Source organism: Argentina silus (assembly GCF_951799395.1).
Source record: "Argentina silus genome assembly, chromosome: 3".
Taxonomy (NCBI): domain Eukaryota; kingdom Metazoa; phylum Chordata; class Actinopteri; order Argentiniformes; family Argentinidae; genus Argentina; species Argentina silus.
This window is the reverse complement of record NC_139657.1, coordinates 8787202-8812201: the sequence shown is the minus strand read 5'-3', so window position 1 is coordinate 8812201 and position 25000 is coordinate 8787202. Positions and strand designations below refer to the sequence as shown.

Below are 25000 nucleotides of genomic sequence, written 5' to 3'. Positions count from 1 at the left end.
ACATTCTACCCTCATGGTAAATGATAGAGAAAGAGAGAGAGAGAGAGAGAGAGAGAGAGAGAGAGAGAGAGAGAGAGAGAGAGAGAGAGAGAGCTGTCTCATAGTACTCACAGACTCAGATGAGACTGAATGGTTTTATAGACCATCGGATTTCAATTCCGAGCTGTTTGCAAGGAGAACCAATTAGACCGCACTCCAAACAATTCTATTCCTCTGACGCCACCGTATGGACACCTTCCAGAGGGCCTGTAAAACACCACTCACAGAGAGAGATCAGTCAGTCATTTGGCCCATCGGGGGAAAGGGATCTCAAGGAAGGGGAGCAGAATTGACGTGGGACCGGGGACTTCATATCCCCCATGGCTCGCCCCTTACACAGGCTCCAGGGTCGCCTGACAGATGTCACACAGTTGACACAACGGTAGTGGTATGTTTTTGATTAACGTAGGGGGGGGGGTCCTTCATTTAAAGACCCGTCCGATCGTGGATGCTGCTGTTGTACCGTTTCCTACCGTGAAGCCGTCTTCAGCAAGATGATCCCTTTAAGAGGAATGAGTGATTGGAGAAACGCTGGATCCTCTGATGTGATTCATATTCAGGTTCAAGGATAATATCCTATAGAACTCTAGGGCCTGCTTCTGGCTGGACAACACATCTTCGCTGTCAGGGCACATGCACAAACGTGCGCTCTCACACACACACACACGCACACACACATCGTAACTGCTATTAATGCATAGACCAGATAGCTCTTTTCCTCTTCAGGTTCCTGACTATCGCCATTATCAGTTTCACCCCTGGCTCGGGGGGGGGGTTGAGAGCACAGGAAGGTATGCTTTGAAGTACCACCCCCACCATCCCTCACGTCCTCTGTCTCACACACACACACACACACACACACACACACACACACACACACACACACACACACACACACACACACACTCTTCCCCAGAGCACAGCTGTGTTGTCTTAGGCCTTGACAGCGGCCATGCCACCTGATGAATCATGGGAGATGTTAGTGAGCATGGAGAGAGGACCATTAGGACTTTTAACCCCTTGTATCTGCTCCTCCTTCTCTCGACACACACACACACACACACACACACACACGTGCGCACACACACACACACACACACACACACACACACACACACACACACACACACACACAGAGCACACAGACACCTTGTACAGTTGATGCCCCAACCTGCTTAACACAGCCCTAATGCGCCTAAATATCTCAACACCACACTGTGACCTCTGACACACACACACACACACACACACACACACACACACGTGAAATGACCGACCGCACCCAAACCCTGAATGCGCATCCTGTTGTAAGGGTCATTACCGCGGTTTAACACACCTTGGATACAGATCAGCGTTGCCTGTGCGAACAGGGTGGGAGGTACGGGGCTGGTGTTGTGTGATGGCCTGACATTGATGGGTGTTTGGTTTCTTAGCTAAAACACTCAGGCTGTCCCTGCTTTCGGTTGATGGATGACCTCCACACGGACATGTTTAATGTCCCCTTCGGACATGTTTAATGTCCCCTTGACAACGCTGCATGCTTGAGTGTGTTTGTGTTTGTGTTTCATCCCCCCCCCCCTTTTCTCAGGTGAGGGCAGACGAACGAGTGGTCCGCACCGACCGGGGTCTCCTGATCCGCTCTCTGCACCCCGCCGACGCCGGCGTCTACGTGTGTGTGGCCCAGGAACACACACACTTCACGCACACCCTCCTTCGCCTCACGCTGCGTCTCATCGCCCACGGGCGCCCAAGAGCCGGTGAGGACCCCGTCGCCACGGCGACGGAGTCTCGCCAGCGCTACAAGGACTACCTGCGCGTCATGAGCTCTCCCATTGGCTCGCTGGAGGAGTACTGCGATTCGCTGTGGCTGGAGAAGAGGCCGGCGAGGGGGAGGGGCCGAGGGGCGGGGGCGGGGGCGGGGAAATGGAAACACATGCAGGAAATGAAGAAGAGCCGAAACAGGAGACACCATGGAGAGAGGGAGGGAGGGAGGGGGGGGGAGAGGGAGGGGAGGGGGCGAGGCAGGAAGGAGAGGTCAGCGGGTGAGAGGAGGAGGTGGTGAGGCGATAGAGGAGGGGGTGAGAGGGAGGTTTGGGGGGAGGGGGGGGCAAAAGAGATGTTTGTTAGAGAGGTGGGGAGGTGAGTGGGTTTCTGCTGGGAGGGCAGAAATGCCTGAATCAGCATCGATCATCACTTGATCTGAACCAAGGAGAGGCTGGCGGAGGTAGAAATCAGAGGACGGGCAACGCGTGAGCGTGTGTTTGATACCGTTCCTCATTCCATTCCATGAGCCCGTCCTCCGATTTGTACCTCCACCAGCCTCCCCTGATCCGAAGAGGGGAACATTAATAGGGGAACCAGGGGAAAGTAATGTAGAACACCATCTGAAAACAATAGACACAGGAACCCCCCACAGTTCTACATGTCACAGCCATGGACCCTACTCACCTCAACACTCCCTCCAGACTCAACCCCTTCAGAGACCCACGGGCCTCACACACCTCCCTGATCTTGTTGACAGACCGGGCTTCAGAGCCTAAGACCGGGGCTCAATCATTCAAAAAAAGAGATTTTCAGTCATTTCCGCCTTTTGCTCCCATCCCTCCACCCTTGATTTTAAAAGACGTAGACAGGTGAAAGCCCGCCTGATACGGTCCATGTCCGGCGTGTTCAGACCAGGGCCGGTCAGCAGGCCACTGGGACAGTGTACCAAGACGAAGCCCAGAGGGCAGTGTTGTGTGTTCTAATCAGAGATGCATTCATGTTGAATGATTGTAAATACTTCTATAACATGTACAGGAGAAACAGCATACTCTAGCTAGGCTCGGCTAGGACCTATTTTACTGCCATTAATGATAATCATGCATTATGTTTAGGATAAGTAAAGTATCATATTTTTGTACAAAGGTTATGTCACTTTTTTTTTTTTTTGTAGGTAGATGTGTTTTTTGTCTTGTTTGGAAGTTATTTAAATAAATCCGACAGGAGTTGTTTGAGCTCCCTAATAAGCTCCGGTGTCATCATTGATGTGGAAATGAAAGGGGGAGGAAAGAGCAGAAAGAAGAAGAGAGCGGAAGAGCAAAAAAAAAAAGGAGGGAAGTTGGACAGATCGACATACAGACTTGTGCAGCTCTGCTCAGCTGGGCCTTTCCTGATATAGCAGCAGCAGCAGCCGTGCACATATACACGTACACACACACTCACACACACACACACACACACACACACACACACACACACACACACACACACACACACACATACACTGCATAGTGATGTCAGGATGATTCGGTTCCAGCTGGTCTTTCATTCTGTGTGTGTGTGTGTCTGTGTCTGTGTCTGTGTCTGTGTCTGTGTGTCTCACTGTAAGAGTTTAAGTAGCCTATGGGAGATAGATGATAGAGATGTTATTTTTGGAAGGTTGGGTTGGAGAAATAAATCATAATATATATAAATATTTCAGTCATAACGTCACAGGTGTTTATTGTTTGTTCCGATGAGATTTTGAGATGTGTTGTCATTTCATACATGATGCAACCTCTGGCATCTTGTCTGAAACCCATTTGTGTTGTATAATAGTACAGATATTGCGATCTAGTTCTGCTACCAGAGCAAACTGTATTTCATGCGATTTCTCACTTACGAGTAGTGAAATTCATCAGATCTGGAAGGTTTGAGTCATCAGATTTCTCAGACATGGGAGAAATCTCTACGTTGGAAGACTGAACTTCTCGTTCCGATTCCATTGTGGACCCTAGCATTTTCCCCTCGCCTCTAGTCTCTCGTACATAACAAGCACCAGGGGGGAGGCTGGCGGAGGTAGAAATCGGAGGACGGGCCTCATTGTAATGCACGGAACGGAAGGAGAAATGGTATCACACCTGGTGTTTGATACCGTTCCTCATTCAACACGCGTGTTTGATACCATTCCTCATTCCGTCCCGTGCATTACAATGAGGCCCGTCCTCCGTTTTCTACCTCCGCCAGCCTCCACTGACTAGCACTCCCCCTTCTGGTGTACAAACTGGAAAATTGCGATTGTGGTGATGGCACCACTAATCCATGCAACCGGCTAAGTGGAGCTTCCACAATCGCTTAATCCAGTCGGCTCTGACTACACCCTGAACGCGTTGTATTGCTTCGAATCAGAACAGATGTGTCTTTTATTGCTGAAAATGTAATGTTTCTCACACTGTCCCGATAGAAAATAAACATTTCTCTTCTCCTCTCCGCTGTGACTTCTCTCTCTCTCTCTCTCTCTCTCTCTCTCTCTCTCTCTCTCTCTCTCTCTCTTTCTCTCTCTCTCTCCGTCCCATAACAAAGATGATGAATATTTCATGAAGTGCATTGGAGAGCGTTTCCATGCCTATTGTTTATTTATCATACAGCTGCACAGAACAAACCGCCATCTCTCCCAAAAAGGGAACAAGGAGGAGGGCACACCGGGGATCGGATGAGAGGAGGATGATTTGATTTTTGATCAAATAACCAAGAGAAGGCAGAAACAATAGCATTGTTATGATCATTAGAATGTTCTCCCACGGGGAACACGCCGTCTCGTGACCTGCTGTCGGTGTTACTGTTAGTTTCAGAGGTATCGGAAACAACATGAGGCCGGAAATCGCGGCTGTCCGAGCATGTTCAACATGTTTTCAGACACTCTTTCCGTACTGCTGTGTGGCTCCAGCCATACTGACGCACCCCCCCCCCCCAAACCCCCCCACCCCCCCCGCCCTCCCCCTACACAACATGGAGAACCACCCGCTCTGTCCCCTCTCATTCAGATCCAAAACACTATCAGTCAATTAGTTCGCTGAGGGCAAATGAGTGAAGAGAGGGAGAGAGGGAGAGAGAGAGAAGGAGGATGGGGGGGAGGTAAATGAGGTATAAATACAGGGTAAGGGAGGGTAAGAAAGGGGATTGGGGAGAGGAAATGGGGGAGTAGAGTACAGAGGGTGAGGGGAGGGGAGAGAGTGTGGATGAGAGGGTGAGAGAGAGAGAGAGAAAGAAAAAAGGGGAGACACAGGAGAGAGTAGAGGGCATGGGCAGGGCCCGGTCAGAGGAGCAGGGGTCTACAGAACCGGACAGGCAGAAAACAAGGGCAGTCTGGTTGTTAGCCTCCCCCAAGGTCCTTGAATACCAGACAGAATACCAATCCCAGTTCAACATCCTCCCACACACCACAGCACTTCTTAAGGATTAGGATCGCAGGGGCCGTTGCCAGGAGTACGGGGGTTAGGGCAAGGGGCTATTTCTGGGGAAAAAAAGCGGTTGAGCTGAGGTCCAAGGCCAGTCGTCGTCCTCAATGGCGCCCTTGCTCTCTCTTCCCCAGCGCCCAGCACCTGTCTCTGAACCTCTCAGGGTTCCTTCGTGATGAAAAACACTGATATGATGTGTGTTTTTGTGTGTGTGTGTCTCTGTGTGTGTGTGTGTGTGTGTATGTGTCTGTCTGACTGTGTGTGTGTGTGTGTGTGTGTGTATGTGTGTGTGTGTGTGTGTACGTGCGCACGCGTGCGTCTGTGTGTCTGTGTGTGTGCTTGTGCGTGCTTGAAGTTTCAATGAGGAGTGTGTGTGTATGTGTGTGTGTGTGTGTGTAGGTGCGCGCGCGTCTGTGTGTCTGTGTGTGTGCTTGTGTGTGCTTGAAGTTTCAATGAGGAGTGTGTGTGTGTGTATGTGTGTGTGTGTGTGTGTGTGTATGTACGTGCGTGCATGTGTGTGTGTATGTGTGTGTGTGTGCGTGTGTGTGTGTGTGTGTGTGTGTGTGTGTGTGTGTGTGTGTATGTATGTCATGTCTAATCCTTCGTCACAGGGTTCCTCCCTCTGTGCAGACTCATCCACGTATCTACGTCAGCCGGTTAGTCAGGGTGTCACAACGCGTCGTGATACTATGCATGACTAAAACAACGCAGAGCATCGCTAACTTAACCTACATCTAGTCCGTCAGCCCCTGCAGATTCAATAACCCCGGTGAGTCACGATGACTTGCCCAGACAGACACATGGTGGACACAGGAGGGGGAGAGAGAGGAAGGAGAATGTTAATTATTTGTTCCCAGCAGCTGTACGGAGTGTGTGTGTGATTTGATGTGATTGGTGTAATGAGTGAGAGAGGCTTGCTGTTACCCCCCGCAGAGGAGTGAGAGGGGAGAGGAGAGACTAGACAAAACACCGACCGTCAATTCACTCAGACCGCTGCTTTTGAAGTATATTGTGTTTTCGAATTGGTCATCGCAGATGTAGCAGGGGAGGCTGGTGGAGGTAGATATCGGAGGACGGGCTCTTTGTAATGCACGGGACGGAAGGAGAAATGGTATCACATCTGGTGTTCGATACCATTCCTCATTCAACACGTGTGTTTGATACCATTCCTCATTCCATTCCGTGCATTACAATGAGCCCCGTCCTCCGATTTCTACCTCCACCAGCCTCCCCTTGGATGTAGACTATTTTGAACTGGGTCAATAAAAGGCATAAACAAACCGAGACATTATTTTAATGGTAGACCAGCGATACCCAGTGACCTGGAAATGTAATTGTTTTCTGTTTTTTTTGTATTCATTATCTTCATGTCTGAGATGAAGTTATATATATATATATATATATATATATATATATATATATATATATATATATATATATATATACACACATATAAATGATGTCAGTTTATACAGGTGTGATCATGTGAAGGAATGCAAAACTAAGATGTTTTTCCGTAAACACTCTCTGTAAAAACTCGGAAAAAACTCCCAAAGCTCTCTACGCTAGAATCAAGATATCAAACCGCATGACAGGAAGAATGAACAGAAAAAAACAAGAAAAAAAGAAAGCGGAATTGAGATGTCAGGCTGGCAAGGTGTTCCAGGGCCTATATTACAGGGTATTTACGGCAGCGCAGATGTGTGTGTTTGTCAGGTGTTGACAGTGAACTTCTGGGCTCCGGGTAGGGAACAGCGAAGGATTGTGTGTGAGCTGTCGAGGCAGGGCGGTATTGATGTCAGCCTGGGGATATCTGGGGGGCTGGAGGTATGTGTGTATGAGGCAGAAACAGTTGTTCTGTCCCAGCGGGTAATGACTACCTGTGTTCTCTGTGGGTGATTTACTGATGTACACCCTCTCTCTCTCTCTCTCCTCACAGGAGGGTGTGTGTCAGGACAGGACACACAGGGCACAGTGAATACCTTGAAACACTGGGAAGTGTTGCCTGGATGCACGCACACACACACACACACACACACACACACACACACGCACGAACACACACACACACGCACACACACGCGCACACATCCGCTGACTCTGAGTTCATTCACAGAAAGATTGGAACAGTTCCATGACTTATTACTCATTCATTCAGATACTGTAACAACCTTTTCCACCTCAGATAAGAACCACAGCTGTCAAAAGTGCCATTTTCATCTAGATTGAAGAATTGCTTACCTCTTCCTTGGAATGCAAGGTCAATAGTGATCTGTCAATGAACATATCGTTATCTGGACATGAAAATCAGTATCGAATAGGTCTTGACATGAATTCTTCTGGGATATATTTCATGCACATAGCCTATAGGTAGTTGAATGCCAACTACTACTGGTGTATTCCCAGGGGCACTGTAATTGATTGACTTGTGATGCGAATCCAACCGGGGTCAACGCTGATTGGGTGTCGGGTGTTGCGTTGCGTTGTGCGTCCATGCATATCCTGTTTCCCAGAGGGATTCCGATCGCGGTCATGTTCCACTGATCAGAGGTCAGAGGGCACAGCGAGGCTGCTGGGTAAGGCTCAGATGTCTCCCATATCAAAGCTGTGTCTGATTGCCCAGAAGACGGTGGAGCAGCCATCACACCATCACACGACTAACCCAACACAAGCCTTAGGAAACGCTACAGACCTTACGGACGATTATTATTCACGGGTGTGCTGATTGTCGTTAAGATGACAAAAGGAAACGGTCATGGTTGGGTCATGGTTGTGGATTCGTTGATAACCCCGATGAGCTCTCCTTCAGGTCTGATCAACTGCCTGAGTGCTGTTTGACACATAATGCTGTTTTGGGTTAGTCTCGCCCAATCAGAGAGAGTCTCGCGGACCTTTGAACTCTGCTCTCAGGGTGAGGGAGAGACGGTTTAGCAGGACTATTCTTCCTTCCCCATTCAATCATTGCTGCTTCATTATCTCAATTTACACAGGATTATCTCGGCATGAGTGGGTTTTAAAGTGGGCAAGATGAGGGGGGACAGAACCAGAATGATCACAGTCAGCTTTGAAGTTCTAGTGTATTCTTTAAGTTTCTTTAAAAAAGATGCCAATGTGTTTACCTGACTTGAGGGGATAAAATCCCCTATAAGTCCTCAATTTGTTTAGAAGCCATTTTGAATTCCACACACTGAAGAAGGTTGTGGTCAAATGTATGTGATGGACCTTTGTTCCCCTGCTTGCTGTTTAAAGAAATTACAAAAATAACAGAAGATGATCTTGGAGTCTTCGCCTCTGTGTGTGTGTGAACCATTGTTCATTGTTCAATGAAAGTACTCATTGAAAGTTGAATAATTGCAGAAAGGTGTATTTTGAGGTAAGTTATTATTATAGGAATTGAACATTACCAGGAGCTGGAATATTACCAGGAACATCAGCATACAGTACATCAACCATAGCAGGACCCCTTTCTCCATTTTCTCACAGTGACTGAAAAAAAGCCTCGCTTAAAAAAACAGGTTGATGGCGAGGAAGAGGGGAAATTCTCCGTTTCACATGGACATGGGAATCTCAATCACACAGAAACGCATTGAGAGGATTTCACAGCAGGGAGAGACAGCTGATTACACTGATTGAATGTGTGGTCTGGAGCCTGTACTGCCCTCTTGAAAGATTTACACTGCCTGTCAGAGAGGAATGATCTATTTTCTTTCTCTTTTTAAACAGGAAGAGAGAGGGTTAAAATGGTTTTGGACTTGGGAGGGGCACAATAAGCAAGTATCCCATATTGGTAGATACAGTTTATTTTACATCAGGCACTAGCTGTGACCAGCTAGTCCAAAGGTCCTGACATTGTTTCATCAAGGAATGAGAAAAAAATGTTTATGCTTTATGTTACAGTCTGCTATTTAATATGTATAAACATAGGAATTATATTGTTACATTTGAGTTACATAACTAAATGTAACTGCTGAAGAACTACTTATGGTTTCTTTGGGATTCACTGAAACTAGAAACAATATTCATGATTTTGGTGTAATATTGTTATCTGTGTTGAGTTCAATGAGGTAAGTACCAAAAAGAACCCACTGTATCTGTTTTCAGTAAATGCCACATACTGGTGTGTAGGACTTCTATACAAACGATGGACATTAGGAATGGATTGGTGATTATGTAATATCGGTTGTAATCAAAGAATTTTCAATTTTTATGCAATTTCCATTGTAATGTCAATGCCAACATTCCCATAACCCTTGCAGCGGACTTCTACGAAGTAGCTTTGACCGTGGGTTCCTGGAAAATGTGTGACATTATTGTGTTTTAAATGGATTACTGTATGTTAAAGGTGCCTTCCCTGTATTAACCTGTGTTGCTTTTTAATATATTTCCTTTATACATACTTACTTGCACGACAAAGAAAAACATTAAAAGGGTAGGTGTCGATGATCACGTCTTAGATCCCCAAAGTTCAAAAGGGACCTTGGGATCTGAAGAAAGCCTACGCCTGATACAGTGTTTCTGTGATCTGCTGACACAGTAAGCTCTGCTTGTGCGTCACATAAAAAGTAATGTGGTTCGCAGACACTTCCAGCCAAAGCTCGGAAGAAAGTCTAGTGGACCAAACACATCAAACTTTGTTTACAATAAAAAGACTGGGAGAGACTTCGGTCGCATAGCCATTTCCCACAGCAACACCCCCCCCCCCCCCCCCCCCCCGGTGCTTGCGCACCACATGTTTCTGATTCGGAGCTACGTCTCGTAGTCATGTAATTTGCATAAAAAGGTATAATCAAATAATGACTCAGTAGATATACTTGACTCAGTAGATTCACAGCCACTAAGGCCAGGTTTGAGCTGTTATTCCAGGCGTAAAATGCGTTGTGAACGAAAGCCCGGGGCCAAGGTTACATAAAAAGGGGTTGGTGATATCCCTGCTCCAGTATGCTCCAGTGTGGGTCTTTATTCCCTGGTGGTCTGGTCCGTCTTCGGGGTCTGCTGACTGCTAACGTTCCACAGATGAACTCAGTTCCTCAGTAAAGCTTGTTGAAGACTGTTATTCTAGTGCTGCTAAGTTTCCATGTAGCGCAACTCTCCTCTCCTCTCCTCTCCTCTCCTCTCCTCTCCTCTCCTCTCCTCTCCTCTCCTCTCCTCTCCTCTCCTCTCCTCTCCTCTTCCCTCCTCTCCTCTCCTCTCTTTTCCTCTTCCCTCCTCTCCTCTCCTCTCCTCTCCTCTCCTCTAGGGAAAATTCTTGTTTTCACAGAAGGGCATGTTTGTCTTTGCTGGTTTCCACAGGAATAGGGGGACTGTTCGTTGTTCTGGTCTTGGTTCATGATTGGTGGATGTCTGGGAGGATCATGAGGCTTTGTGCCTCCAGGGGCGAGATAGGGCAGGTGAGGTGTGCCTCCAGGAAAGGGGTGAGAAAGAGGGAGAGCAAGTGAGGTGTCTCGGGTAATTGGCAACAATCTCCTTTAAGCTGCTTCTGCTTTCCTTGAACCTCCCGTGAACCTCCTCCACTGCTCCACTGCCCTGTGTCTGCCCTGCGTGGTGGAAACCTCAGCTCACTCTTAAAACACCCAACTCACGAAGTACAACTTCCTTTATGCTTCAACCACGTACAAGTGTTCCTCAAACGTTTCTCAAGACGTCCTTCAATTAACCTTTGAGGGGTTAGTTCAGATTTCAGTCATATCAACAAATTAGAAGACACAATTCATCGAATACTGTACGTATCTGGACCACATATGATTCCTGGCAAAGGTTCCCATGCAAATATACATTCATCTGTGAGCAACAAACATTTGGCCCATTCCTACGTATAGGTTTTCGTGGACTGTAAACAGTTAAAGGATAAGATCTGATGAACGTCATTTCTCACTAGATCAGGCCAACCCTAAAAACAAACTGTTGGATTACAGTACGATGTTTGCCCAGTAGTGGAATGTGGTTTATTTTAGAATGTACATCCACAGATTACACAGATTTGGAGTCATGTTTTCAATGAAAATGTGAAAATTGCCAAATCTTTCTGCTAACATTCAGATTTGAAGTTTGTTTCAAATTCCCATTGCCATTGGCCTTGCCATTTACCTAGCTACTAATGTATATTGTGGCCAAATAGACATTTATGCTTTCCAAAACAACAAACACAGTTTACAAGTTCATGTACTTTACAAATTAAGTACCAGATTGAACACACGCACGTCAATTGAGGCTTTCAGGGATTATTCTGTCTCACGATTATATTGTGATTGTTTGGATGTCTGGACACTGGGCCTGTGCTGTGCATGCAATGCTTGAATAAAGCCCATGCGCATGGTCATTGTGTGTGTGTGTGTGTGTGTGTGCGTGTGCGTGCCTGTGTGCGTGTGTGTCTCATGTTGCTCCTGGCATCCCTGACTGTCCCAGGGGAGAGAGTCCTGTGTGCATGACCATGTAATAGATACAGCATTCTCTACAGTTTGGTGCCACACTTCATTGACCCTTAGCCTTTTAATCTTTTTTCCAATTGGTCACATATCCTTACTCTACATAGCAACTCAATGGAAAATACTTCGCGGAATGAAAGATTCTTTAGTGCATCTTCAGTGTGTATAACATACACAGGACAGTACAACTGTTAAGGTTCAGACAGACAGAGACAGACAGGCTGATACATTGACACAGATGAACAGATCAGTCTTTGCCTGCTCTGTGCTGTGGGATCTAGTCAAGTATATCTGAGTGTGTTGTTGGCCTTCATGATACTGGCACAGTGACACAGAGGTAGAGATTACACCCCCAGAGCCTCCATCTGTCCCCTGCGTCTCTGCTCCTCTCCCTCCCAGTTAGGGCCAGCCTCAGCTGGGGAGAGCTGTGGTGCTGAGGGCACTGGAGGGTCTCTGGACGACCAGTGTGGAGAGGGCAGGGAGCGTGGTGGAGGGCAGAGGGTCGCCCAGCACCGCTGAAGGACCTTTGGGTGGGAGTCAACAACTTTGGAAGTGCTAGTGAGAGAGAGAGAGAGAGAGAGAGAGAGAGAGAGAGAGAGAGAGAGAGAGAGAGAGAAAGAGGCTTTCTCGTCATATTGATCTCTGAGACTAAGTGGAACACTTGGCGCGTGGTTAGAGGTATCAGAGATATCAGGTGTTGGGAGACCAGAGGGGAGAGGGGAGAGGGGAAAGGGGAGAGGGGAGAGGGGAGAGGAGAAGAGGGCCAGGAGAGGTGGCAGAGAGAAGGAGGGGGTACCCGGTCGTGTAGGGATTAGTATCATTCTACAGCCTGCTAGCACGTGTCTGGAACCCTCTACAGAGGTGGTGGCAGATCGTATCGCTGCAGATATACGCTAACTCACTGGTACTAACACACCCCTTCCATTGCCTAACCCTAACTCTAACCCTAACCCTAACCCTAACCCTAACCCTGTCAAATACTACTTTACCAGAACACACATTTTCTGTTGGATGTTTATCCTATTGGATGCCTATTCTATTTCTTGTTCTATTCCATTTCTTGTTCTATTTTATTCATTTCTTGTTAACTCCTGCACCAGAGCTATGTCTGACACACTGCAATCTGTCTGCCCCTGTTACAGTAACTCAAGGTGTCTACCGAGCCTTAACCATATCAAGTGGAGATCCAAATCACCGCAGCTGTCATAGCGACAACCGTTTCATCTAAGCCTTTGATCTCCCAATGCTGGCCACTCACCACTCATCACTCATCACAGGCCACACCCCTGGAAAATACTTAAGACACACACACACACACACGCACACGCGCACGCGCACGCGCACAAGCGTACGCACACACACACACACACACACACACACACACACACACACACACACTTAGAGAGGAACCACACAACCCTTCAAATACTCAGGGGACTCTGCCAGTGGCTATCTGTCCATAGCATTGCACACCTCACTTGCTAATGCGTTGCAGCTGATACTACCCCTGACTTGGACAGACTCACACTGTGCTGTGCATGTGTTTCAGACACCAGACCTGAGTAGTAGTGTTACTGTAGCTCGTGTTACTGTAGCTACATGTCTGATGTTTAGAGGATATCAGATGTGGTTATGATGACCTTACATACGGTACATGGACACCATCCTCCTTATTAGGGGGTACAAATTGTACAAGACATCAATCATATACATTGATTTGACTGTTTAAATCGACCGTATCAATGGACACTTGGAATTACGTAATCCCTGTATGTGTGTGTGTGTGTGTGTGTGTGTGTGTGTGTGTGTGTGTGTGTGTGTGTGTGTGTGTGTGTGTGTGTGTGTGTGTGCGTGCGTGTGTGTGCATGAGCACGTGTGTGTGTGTTTATTTCCGATTGAGAAATTAGATGAACTTCAGGGGCTTGAACAATCTGTTCTTTATGCACGTGCAAATACACAATGTACCGCTCTGTTTTGATATGGATCAGCTCCAGAGAGAACTGTTTTAGTCCGATCAGGGGCTAATTGTTTTAAGTCTGCTTGCATGGCCAACGCTGAGGGAAGGTTGCATAACCGCTGAGAGGACGGCCAAGCAAACAACCAAACAATAATAATGAACAACAGCAGTCGCAGAACACACTTTAAAGGTGGTTTTATTAGAGAAAACAAGAGTAAATAAGGGCACACCATCGAGGGTTGGGGGTCGAGAGAGAGAGAGGGGGGGGGGAGACAGAGAGAGAGAGTGTGAGGGAGATAGAGAGAGGGGAGATAGAGAGAGGGGGGGAGCGATAGAAAGAGAGGGAGTGAGGGAGATAGAGAGAGGGGGGAGAGAGAGGGGGGGGGAGAGAGAGAGAGACAGAGAGAGAGTGAGCGGGAGATAGAGAGAGGCGGCGATAGAGAGAGAGAGAGACAGATAGAGAGAGAGGGAGAGGGAGAAACAGAGATAGAGGGGGGGAGAGGGAGGGAGAGAGAGGGAGAGAGAGGGATAGAGAGAGAGACAAATAGAGAGAGAGAGAGAGAGAGAGAGAGAGAGAGAGAGAGAGAGAGAGGGCTGTTGAGGACGAGAGTTGTTCTCATCAAGTTTTTATCACTAAAGCAGTCCAGGCATTGTTTATGGATACAACTCCACTGAGCAGAATGGACAACAGAGACAACAGAGAGATAGGAGGAGAGGGGGAGGAAGCGGCCCCATTCACTTCCTAATTGTGTCGACACTGCAATTAGCGGATGAAGCAGGGTGCCTGTCACTTCAGAGCGTTACGGTAATGAATCGTGTCGTTGGGACTCGGCCATCATCCTCGATATCGGGTTTAAAACTGAAAGCGAATGCGTTTGCGGGGCGAAGCGTATTCAAGAGGAGAGAATCTATTCAAACGTCTGTTTGATGAATGCCTCTCACCTCAGGACGGACGGTCTGGGTGAGGGGCCTATTGTGTGCCCGAGCTAAACAATGACACCACATCGAAAACATTGCATCATCGCTCGTGAATTTTGATTTAATCGTTTTACAAGCACAATGCGCTGTTTTCTCGAGTCCAGTGGCTCATAGCCAGTTCGTCAATGACTGGTGGCTCAGTGTTTTCATGAATGGTAAATCATGCCGGAGCCAGGTTTAATGTGATAAACCTGCAGTGGCTGTTCTCCTAATTATATGTCTTAATTGATTTTGACATCAATAACTCATTCATTGTGTTAATCTTCACAGGCACATGGTGGTGTGTATTGTTCTTTGTGTCTAAGAGTGTGATTGCCTGAGGGGGGGGGGCAGGGGAGGGGGATGTGGTGCTAACACAAGAAACGCACATCCTGAGACCGAAGGACATTGGGAATTTGGAGTTTGAAAACATGACTCATGTCAAATCTTTCTTTCTTTCTTTCTCCCTCTCTGTCTCTCTTTCCCCTTTTCTCTGTCTTTCTCTCTCTCTCTCTCTCTCTCTCTCCCTCGCTGTCTCTCTCTCTCCCTCTCTCTATCTCTCTCTCTCTCTCCTTCTCTCCCTCTCTCTCTCTGGGAGTGCTGGCTCCTATCAGTGTGGTAACCTTACCCATATGGCTGTGTGTTTGATGTGGTGCCCAGATCCATGAGCCCGTTGGTCATAGAGGAGCCTCAAGGCGGTCAAACTCCTGTCCACCACCTGAATGTGATGCCAGGGTCTCCTAACACACACGCACACACACACACACTCACGCAAGCACGCACGCACACACATGCACATACACACGCACGCACACGCATGCATGCATGCACGCACACACGCAGAAGTGTATACACACACGCAGAAGTGTATACACACACGCACATGCACACACGCTCACACACACGCAGAAGTGTACATGCACACACACACACACACACACACACACACACACACACACACACACACCATTAGACCATTAGATTAGTTTGCGTAGTAAACAGATTGTATGGTTTTCAACACTTGAGAGGTACTATTCTAGCCCAGGCATGTAAGAGCAGACAGTTATAGCCAAATGTAGCCACAGTGTTAAAACCCAACACCATCCTGGCACAAAGCCCTTTTACACTTAGAGGAGCATGAAGGTTAATAAACACACACACACACACACGCACGCACGCACGAACGCACACAGTCGTGCATGCACGCTCGCACTCACACACACACACACACACACACACACACACACACACACACACACACACTCACGCCTGCACGCACACGCACACACACACACACACACACACACACACACACACACAGTACTGTACCACAGCTGAACCCGCCCAGTAGCATACTGTAAGGACAACATTTGACAGAATCCCGTTTTTTTTCATTTTAGATATAGTGTCCATTTCAAATACCTTCCAGAAATGGGATACTTTGTATTCACAGGGTTGAAATGCCCTACAGATGTCAGGGAAGGAGAGGAGTAAAATAGCATATGTAAGAGAGAGAGAGAGAGAGAGAGAGAGAGAGAGAGAGAGAGAGAGAGAGAGAGAGAGAGAGAGAGAGAGAGAGAGGAAAAAAACCCAACTAAAGTTGTAAACAACAGTTGAAACCTAAGTCAGGTTCTGCTTTACGAATGGCAAAACACATTTCCACTTGAACCTCTCATGTCACGCGACCCATACAGAACAGCTCCTCCAGCTGCTCACTGTTCCTTTTCTCCTCGTGTTGGGTCTCCGAGATCAACTGTGAGACCAACTGTGGTCCTCTGTGGCTCAGTGGGTAGAGCATGGCGCTAACAACGCTTAGGCTGTGGGTTTGATTCCCGCTGGGACCAACTATACTGAAATGTACGCACTCACTGCAATGGAAGTTGCTTTGGATAAAAGCGTCAGATAAATGGCATTTATAATGTGGTTCTAAATGGCAGATATTATTATATGATGTCCTTCTCTGAGAGGACAATAGACACATCACATTAGACACCAAATGGACACCAAATATACGTATTTTCAGGTCAAGAGAAAAAAAGTATTTGGTAACAGTTAATCGGGTAAGATTCTCATCCTTTACCAATGAATGGTTAAAAAAAATAAAGCTTTGACATGGTGCTAATTTACGATTGGCCACTAACTGGTTTATGACTGGGTGGGGCTACACCCTGTGCGGTGCACTGAGATGGATCATATTCCACATCTCTGGTCTACAGATGTCCTCCATACCCTCCACAGTGGCTAATTTATGCAAAGTATATGCTAATAGGTCATTACACCCCATGTGTCGTGTGTGTGTGTGTGTGTGTGCGTGTGTGTGTGTGTAGTATATGTGCATGTGTGTGATTGATCAGTGTGATGTCCTGCCCCCCCCCCCCCCCGTCCGTGTGTGTGTGTGTGGTGTGTGCTTGCTTGAGCGTGTGCGTGTGTGTGTGTGTGTGTGTGTGTGTGTGTGTGTGTGTGTGTGTGTGGAGTGGGAGGAGGCAGTCTCATTATGTAAACGACCAGGTTAAACAGAGTTGGATCCCTCTCTGGGTGAGTCTATAATGACCCAGGGAGCGTAATGTGATGCAGTCACTGTAATGTGATGTGCTGCATGCGTCTCCATTGCCTTACTTACAGTACACAGGAGAATACTGTCCTCCATTAACCACCTGCCACTAACACACCTCTCCATCTCATACACTGGCACTGGTGTCCACTCAGCTTTCAGGAGGAGGACCCTGTCGCAGTGTGTAGATGACGGAAACAGATGATGAGCAAGGCTATTGCTGTGTGTGTGTGTGCGTGTGTGTGTGTGTGTGTGTGTGTGTGTGTGTGTGTGTGTGTGTGTGTGTGTGTGTGCGTGCGTGTGCGTGTGTGTGTGCGTATGTGTGTGTGCGTGTGTGTGTGTGTCCGCACGTGTCCATGTGCGTGCGTTTGTGTGTGTGTGTGCGTCTGTCTGTCTGTAATCTACCCGTGAATCATCGCATCATCCCATCATGCTCTCGAGACAACAGTGGTACTGTGATGGTTGGTAACCTGCCAGAGGACCATAGCGGATCCCATTTCCCCAATTACCCTCAATAGCAGGGCTGATTATCTGATGTTATTACCACAGGTAATACCTACTCTCCTCTCCCACAGCCACTGTTCAGCTACTCACATCCCTATTCACAAGTTCAAAGACGGACGGTGTGAAGTGTCTCCATGTCTGTTTCTCAAAGGTATTTTAAGAGCTCATTACATGAAGCGGTGTTTCCACGAGGGAAGCTTTATTTTTTTTTGCAACCATTTTCAGGGATTGTGAACGCAGCCCTGGTGTTGGTTTGCAGAGGAAATAGAGTCGTTATTTGCAGGTCACGACCTCTACAGACGTGTGAACTTTGTGTGTGTGTGTGTGTGTGTGTGTGTGTGTGTGTGTCTGTGTCTGTGTCTGTGTCTGTGTATGTGTGTGTGTGTGTGTGTGTGTGTGTATGTGTGTGTGACATATGAGCAGGCTAGGTCACATTTTTCCACTGCGATGTTGATTTTGTTGTTGTTGTTGTTGTTGTTGTTGTTGTTGTTGTACATCTCTCACCCACTGTCCACCAGACAGGTTCAAAGTCACTGAACTGTGTCATCTACTAAATGATGAGGGACTAGATAAGGGCTTTTATAGTGACAGTAGTAAATGTACAGTAGTGTAGAGACTACTAAGCCTGTCCTGTAATTAGCTAAAACGATAGCCCCGGGTCCTTGGTGAATCTAGGCCCAAGAATGCAGACGGGCGCCCTTAAAACTCTCTCCCCCTCCGTCACCTAACTTAACAATTATCCCACTCCCCCTCTTTCAACCCCTTCCTTCCACTCTTATCCCCCCCCCCCCCACACACACACACACACCTCCTTTTCCATCTCTCCGTCCAGCCTCCATCTCCCCCTCCAAACCCCCCCCCCCCCCAGTCCACCCCCCCCGGACACACACACCCATGCTCAGCGTTCCTCCTGGTGATGATGGACATCTGAAGCACAGGCGAGTGTTTACTCAAACTAAAAATAAGAGGTTAGACCCTAAACGCCATAACCCCTACATGCCAGAGATTGGGAGGCCATCAGAAGGGTACGTACGTGCGTGTGTGTGTGTGTGTGTGTGTCTGTCTGCCTGTCTGTCTATGTTTGTCTATGTGTATGTGTGTGTGTGTGTGTGTGTGTGTGTCTATCTGTCTGTCTGTCTGTCTGCCTGTACGTGCGTGCGTGCGTGCGTGCGCGTGTGAGGTTATGAAGTTGTCCAGCCAGTATGAGGGTAGTGTGTCGACCAGCCGGTCATCACCCATATCACTGACCTCCGCCCCCCCCTCCCCCTCCCTTCCCTTCCCTTCCCTTCCCCTCCCCTCTCTGAGGTGATAATACAGGGTGGTTTATTCTTAGCCCCCCTGTAGGAGAGCTGTCTCTGGGGAGTGGTTGTGTTGGAGGTCTCCGTTACTGGACTGGATCCTCCACCGGACAGACACTTCCTGAGACGTCTTCATCTGATCTGCATTAATCCCCTCGAACACTGATCCTCTTTTACAGGACGGGCTTGTGGTCCGGGCTCAGGTTCCTGTCAAACTGAACACTCAATTAATTGAGTGACACAGCCCCATCACAGGCTGTCGCCGGCTGGGAGAGGTGGAGAGAGAGCAGGGGAGGCTGGTGGAGGTAGACATCGGAGGACAGCCTCCCCCTGGTAGAGATGGAACTGGTCCTTCTCTCATTACCCTTGCCATACCACGAGCACATGTTGTTGCTGCATCACTTCCATGGGTATCCAAGAGTAACATTGATTCTCAGCCCGTTCCCAGCGATATCGTTCAGCCAAAAAAACGTCTTTTTTTTTCTTTTTCTGGTCTTCATTTTTATATCAGCATTTTTAGTTTAATAATGTATTCTGATTTGCCGTGGAAAAGAGATCCCAGAAATAGCAATGTGGTTAGGTATTTGTTGTTTCAGCTCTAATGGTGTGTGTGTGTGTGTGTGTGTGTGTGTGTGTGTGTGTGTGTGTGTGTGTGTGTGTGTGTGTGTGTGTGTGTGTGTGTGTGTGTGCATGCGCATCTGTGTGTGCGTGTATGTGTGTGCATGTGTGTTTATCTTTATATATAGACACTCACGTAACACTTTATTAGGAACACTATACTAATACTGGGTAGGGCCTCCCTTTGCTCTCAAATCAGCCTCAGTTCTTCATGGCATTGATTCCACAAGATGTTGGAAACATTCCTTTGAGATTCTGGTCCATGATGACATGATTGCATCACGCAATTCCTGCAGATTTTTCAGGTGTACTTTCAAGCTGTGAATCTCCCGTTCTACCACATCCCAAAGGTGTTCTATTGGATTCAGATCCGGTGACTGGGAAGGCCACTGAAGAACACTGAACTCATTGTCATGTTCATGAAACCAGTTTGAGATGACTTTTGCTTTGTGACATGGTGCATTATCATGCTGGAAGTAACCATTAGAAGATGGGTAAATTGTGGCCATGAAGGGATGCACATGGTCAGCAACAATACTCAAATAGGCTGTGGCATTCAAGCGATGATTGATTGGTATTAACGGGCCCAAAGTGTGCCAAGAAAACATTCCCCACACCATTACACCACCTCCACTATGAGAAGCTTTACAGGTGGTCCTAATAAAGTGTTCGGTGACTGTTTATATATGTGTGTGTGTGTCCGTGTGTCCGTGTCCGTGTGTCCGTGTGTGTGTGTGTGTGTGTGTGTGTGTGTGTGTGTGTGTGTGTGTGTGTGTGTGTGTGTGTGTGTGTGCGTGCGCGAGCCAGCATGGTAACTAGGGTCTAGTTTCTATGTTTTCTCAGAGAGCAGAGGTAATGGTAATCTAAGCTAGTTTCACGTGGGGAGATGTCCTTAGCTGACTCTCCCTATGCCACATTAACACTATGACTGATGTTATCAGCATTGCTCGACAGCTGTAACCCTAGCCTCTCCTTAGCTTTGCTTAACAGTGGTAACTTAAGCTTCTCCTTAGCCAGGACGTGGGTGGCTATAATCCGCTTTCTGTGACAAATGTGTGTGTGTGTGTGTCTGTGTGCGTGTGTGTGTGTGTGTATGTTTCTGTCTCGTCCCCCACGACACGCAACGTGAGAAGCCTGGGTGTGTGTTCGTTCGTGATGCTTTACCACCTTGTGTTGGCAGGGTGGCATTGTGGCTGTGTGTGTGTGTGTGTGTGTGTGTGTGTGAGAGGAACTGCCGCCCTCTCATGTAAATCCTGAGGTAAGGGTCTTGGGCACGTATTGTAGCATAACAAGGGCATTGCCTTACAGACCACACGCAAGACAGGCACCCTGCTAAAGCCCTGTGGACGGGAGGAAATCCCTGGGCTGTGTCTCCCTGTGTTTTCTGGAAGGGAGAGAAGTGTGTGTGTGTGTGAGAGAAGTCTGTGGCCAGCGCAGCTGTCCAGACTCTGGCCATGTGGTGAAGCATGATTACCCCCCCCCCCCCACACACACACACACACTTCCCCCACCCACCCACCCACCCACTCAATAAAACTCTCTCACACAAACACACACACACACACACACACACACACACACACACACACACACACACACACACACACACACACACACACCAAATCATAGGAAACTCGTAACACTGAGAGGAATGTGCACCAGACAGTGACATTGACATGAACTTTTCAACTTGTCCAAACGTGAGAATAAAGATGAAGCAGTAAGAAGATCTTCTGCACCATTGTTGGAACTCTCCTTTGTTCCTCACGGCTCCAGACACATCAGAACATCGTGCCTCTGCCTCTGACCTGAACCACCACCTTACTGTACACGTAGAGGCACGCACAGCTGATCCCAGTCAGGTTGACATGTGAAAGTAGGTAAACGTCATTTCACCTGCATGTTTAGAGGGAGAGTACAAAGTGTGTGGTGGGGGGGGATGAATGTTGAACCGTGTCATAACTGATCTCTGTTTGGTGACCACCAGTCACAGTGGACGTTAAGTGGAAGGGGCTTTAGGGGGGTCGGGGGGTGGGGGTTGGTGGGGTGGGGGTGGGGGTGGGGGTGGAGGGCTGAAGCAGGCTCGGTTAATGGCCTCCCCTGAGCCAAGCCCCGTTTTAACTGCCAGCCTGGGGGAGAGGAGGGAGGGAGCAAGGGGATAGAGTCTGGGGGGAAGGAAAGAGAGGAGGAGAGAGAGGGGAAGAAGGAACGAGCCTGGAGGGCATGAGGGGGAGGAGGGGGGGGGGGGGGTAAGACGGAGAGAGAAAATGAGAGGAAGAGGTAATGAGGGGGGCGGGGGGGGGGGATGTGAGAATGCGGTGTAGGGTGACAGAGACCCTCGGAGCCAGCAGCAGCTGATGGATGGGTTAGCCCACCTGACAGGTATTATGACCCCCACCTGACAGGTATACCACGGATAAGACAGCTTTACCGGACCGGTCAACTACACGCCTACACCCAATTGAAATCATTTCTGGAGTCGTTTTGCATGGCTACCTTTTCTAGAGCACCTCTGAGAAACAGACAGCGCATCGGCAACAAAGTACGGCACTAAGGTGTGAGTGTTGTACCAGTTCTTCAGAGTTTAGCACAGCATCTTGTATCACCGTGTTGCGTATTTTACTGTTATTGACATTAAACTGATACATAACCTGGAGTGTCGCCTCAAGTTTGAAACATAGAGCATAACGTGTCATTGTAGGTGCAGTACTGTAACAATGAATATAATGGGCCGGTTTCCGGAAAACAGATTAAGCCTAATCCTAGACTAAATTGAGCTTTTGAACAACTGGACTAACTGGAATTGCATTACATGGTTTAAATAGTCGCAGACTTTCCCTAGTCTATATTTCAAAAGTCTGATTTCGAGAAGGAAGATTCTTCCTCATGTAGATCTGAGCGAAGTCTTAAATTAGCCAGAGGTTGGTTTGTATTCAGATTGGTGCAGATGGTCAATGGCAATGTTGGGAAATGACCCATGAACACCACAGATTGCGTTTTAGACATGCCAATTGAGTCCTGGATTAAGAGGAATCATCTGCTTTTTTATTTGTGTTGAAGTCATGGAAACTGCCTTTCAGGTTTTCTTTCACTTGGCTTCTGCAGCAGAATCATGCTGATTTTTCCCAATAACACGTGTTTGTACAGAGTTCGCTTCGAGGTCTGTTTTTGTCAAACAAAATCTTTCCTACTCCTGACCCTCCCAGTGTGTCATGTGACAGGTCCGTTCCAGTGCTCTCCATAACAAACAATTGCAATTTCTGTTCCATCCCATGTTTTTGAAGCACACAGAACATCTGATGAAACCTTACTTATTGCAGTGAGGGACTCCATAGTCCAGCACTAAGCAATGAGAACTTAATCGCTTCGTTTCTGAAATCCACTTTTTTACTCTGGATTAATTCAAGTAGCATTAGGGCTAGTCCGGGAAGCCGACCCAATGTGTCACAGTCCGGTAAGTGAGGCTTTGCTGTTACAGAGCAGACGTCTCTCTCTCTGGAGTAGAAATGTGACCAGGGCTGTATACTCTCAAAAGCCTGACATGAGCTATTCATATCGCAGGCTGCTTGTTGCCTGGGTGTCTGGGGCTTTCTGTGTGTGTGTGTGTGTGTGTGTGTGTCTGTGTGTCTGTCTGTGTGTGTGTCTGTGTGTGTGTGTGTGTGTGTGTGTGTGTGTGCGTGCGTGTGTCTGTGTGTGTGTGTGTGTGTGTGTGTGTGTGTGCTTGTATGCATGCGTGTCTGTGCGTGCATGCATGCGTGCGTAATGTGAGTGTGTTTGTGTATGTGCGCGTGTGTGTGTGTGTGTGTGTGTGTGTGTGTGTGTGTGTGTGTGTGATGTCCTTGTAGCCCTTATGTCTGCGTACCCCTGATTCTCAACCTCAGCGTCAGGGTCAGGGTCACGGCCACTTACAACATTTCAATAGATTGTTTACTCTGGCATTGTTACAGCGCTCTATAGATGTGTTCCTGTCCCATTCAACATTGTTGGTTACGGTACACAATTGTGTTTTCAGCTGTCCATTAATAGCGACTTGTGAATTCGGGTCACGAAGAATTAGGAGGGAGGGGCATACTTGAATGCAACTCCTGAAACAATTCATTCCACCACAAAGAGCAAAAGTCTCTCTCAGATCCCTCATCTACAGCCCCTCTTCCCTCTTCTTCTCCTGAATCCCCACTCTTATGTTCTCCAATTCGTTTCTACACTCTACTTCACGGTGTGGTCTGGCTTCATCATTGGCATCACCACTGGAGACCAATGGAGGCGGGTGGAGCTAGACATCGGAGAACGGGCTCATTGTACAATGCACGTGTTTGATACCGCTCCTCATTCCGCTGCATGCATTACAAAAGGCCCGTCCTCCGATTTCTACCAGCCTCCCCTGAGACACATACATACATACATGCATACATACATACGTACATATGTACATACATACATACATACATACATACATACATACAAGCATACATACACACATACCTACATACATACCTACATACATACCTACATACATACATGCACACACACACGCACACACACACACGCACACACACACACACACAAACACACACACACACACACACACACACACACACACACACACACATACATCTAGTCAGTTACAGTATGATGTAGTGCGGTAAGCTGAGTGGACACCAAAGCCTCCCTGTCAGTGGGTATATATAGACACGACTCAGCACAGCCCTCCTGGAAAGGTGAATGGCTTGAAAGCGAATACACACTGCAGCATTCTTGACCCTTTTTCACACTCGTCTCCTTGCTTACAGTATACACTTCCCTCTCCTCCACTTGCTACCCCTCTATCTACTCCCTCGCCCACTCCTTCCCTCTCTCCTGTGGGGGACACAACAATGGGGCAGTAGCTTTAAGTTCATCGGTGTACTGTACCCACCACAGAGGACTTGACGTGGTTTCATCACACTGGCACAGCGATCAAGACTTCTTCCTCATGCGGCTGAAGACATTCGGCACGGCCCCTCAGATCCTCACCAACTTCTATAGTTGCACCATCGAGAGCATCCTGTTCAGCTGCATCACCGCCTGATACGATTACCGTTACCGTAGATGGAAGACCCATCTCTTCAGGCTACATCTTAACGGTCCCTCCTAAAGACCTCTTCACCCCCACTACCCCCCTGTTAATAAAAAAATAATATCTTCTTCTAGCATTGTGACTGCCAATGGCCCCTGGTCTGAGCACTGATTGCTTTATCTTCTGATGACTGATGGAGAGATGATTCAATTACTTAAACAAATGTATTTGTTGTAAGTCGCTTTGGATAAAGGCGTCTGCTAAATGCCATCAATGTAAATGTAAATGTAAATGGTAGGACAGCTGCCCCGCCCAGGACTGTAGGGCCCTACAGAGGGTGGTAAAGACAGCATAGTACAGGTACATCACAGGGAACAAGCTCCCAGCCGTACAGGACATC

At 47.8% G+C, this 25000-nt stretch overlaps 1 protein-coding gene across 1 annotated transcript in view; it reads left to right on the top strand.

Moving 5' to 3' along the window:
* Positions 1 to 24612, top strand: part of sema3d (sema domain, immunoglobulin domain (Ig), short basic domain, secreted, (semaphorin) 3D) — a gene marked incomplete at its 3' end in the record, with an annotated part of 65010 nt that extends 40398 nt beyond the window's left edge. Inside the window, exons 18-19 of the mRNA XM_083665720.1 lie at positions 1628 to 2081; positions 24335 to 24612. Coding sequence (XP_083521846.1) covers positions 1628 to 2081; positions 24335 to 24612 — 732 coding nt within the window. The remainder of the gene's footprint in view (positions 1 to 1627; positions 2082 to 24334) is intronic.
* Between the last annotated feature and the right edge of the window lie 388 nt (positions 24613 to 25000).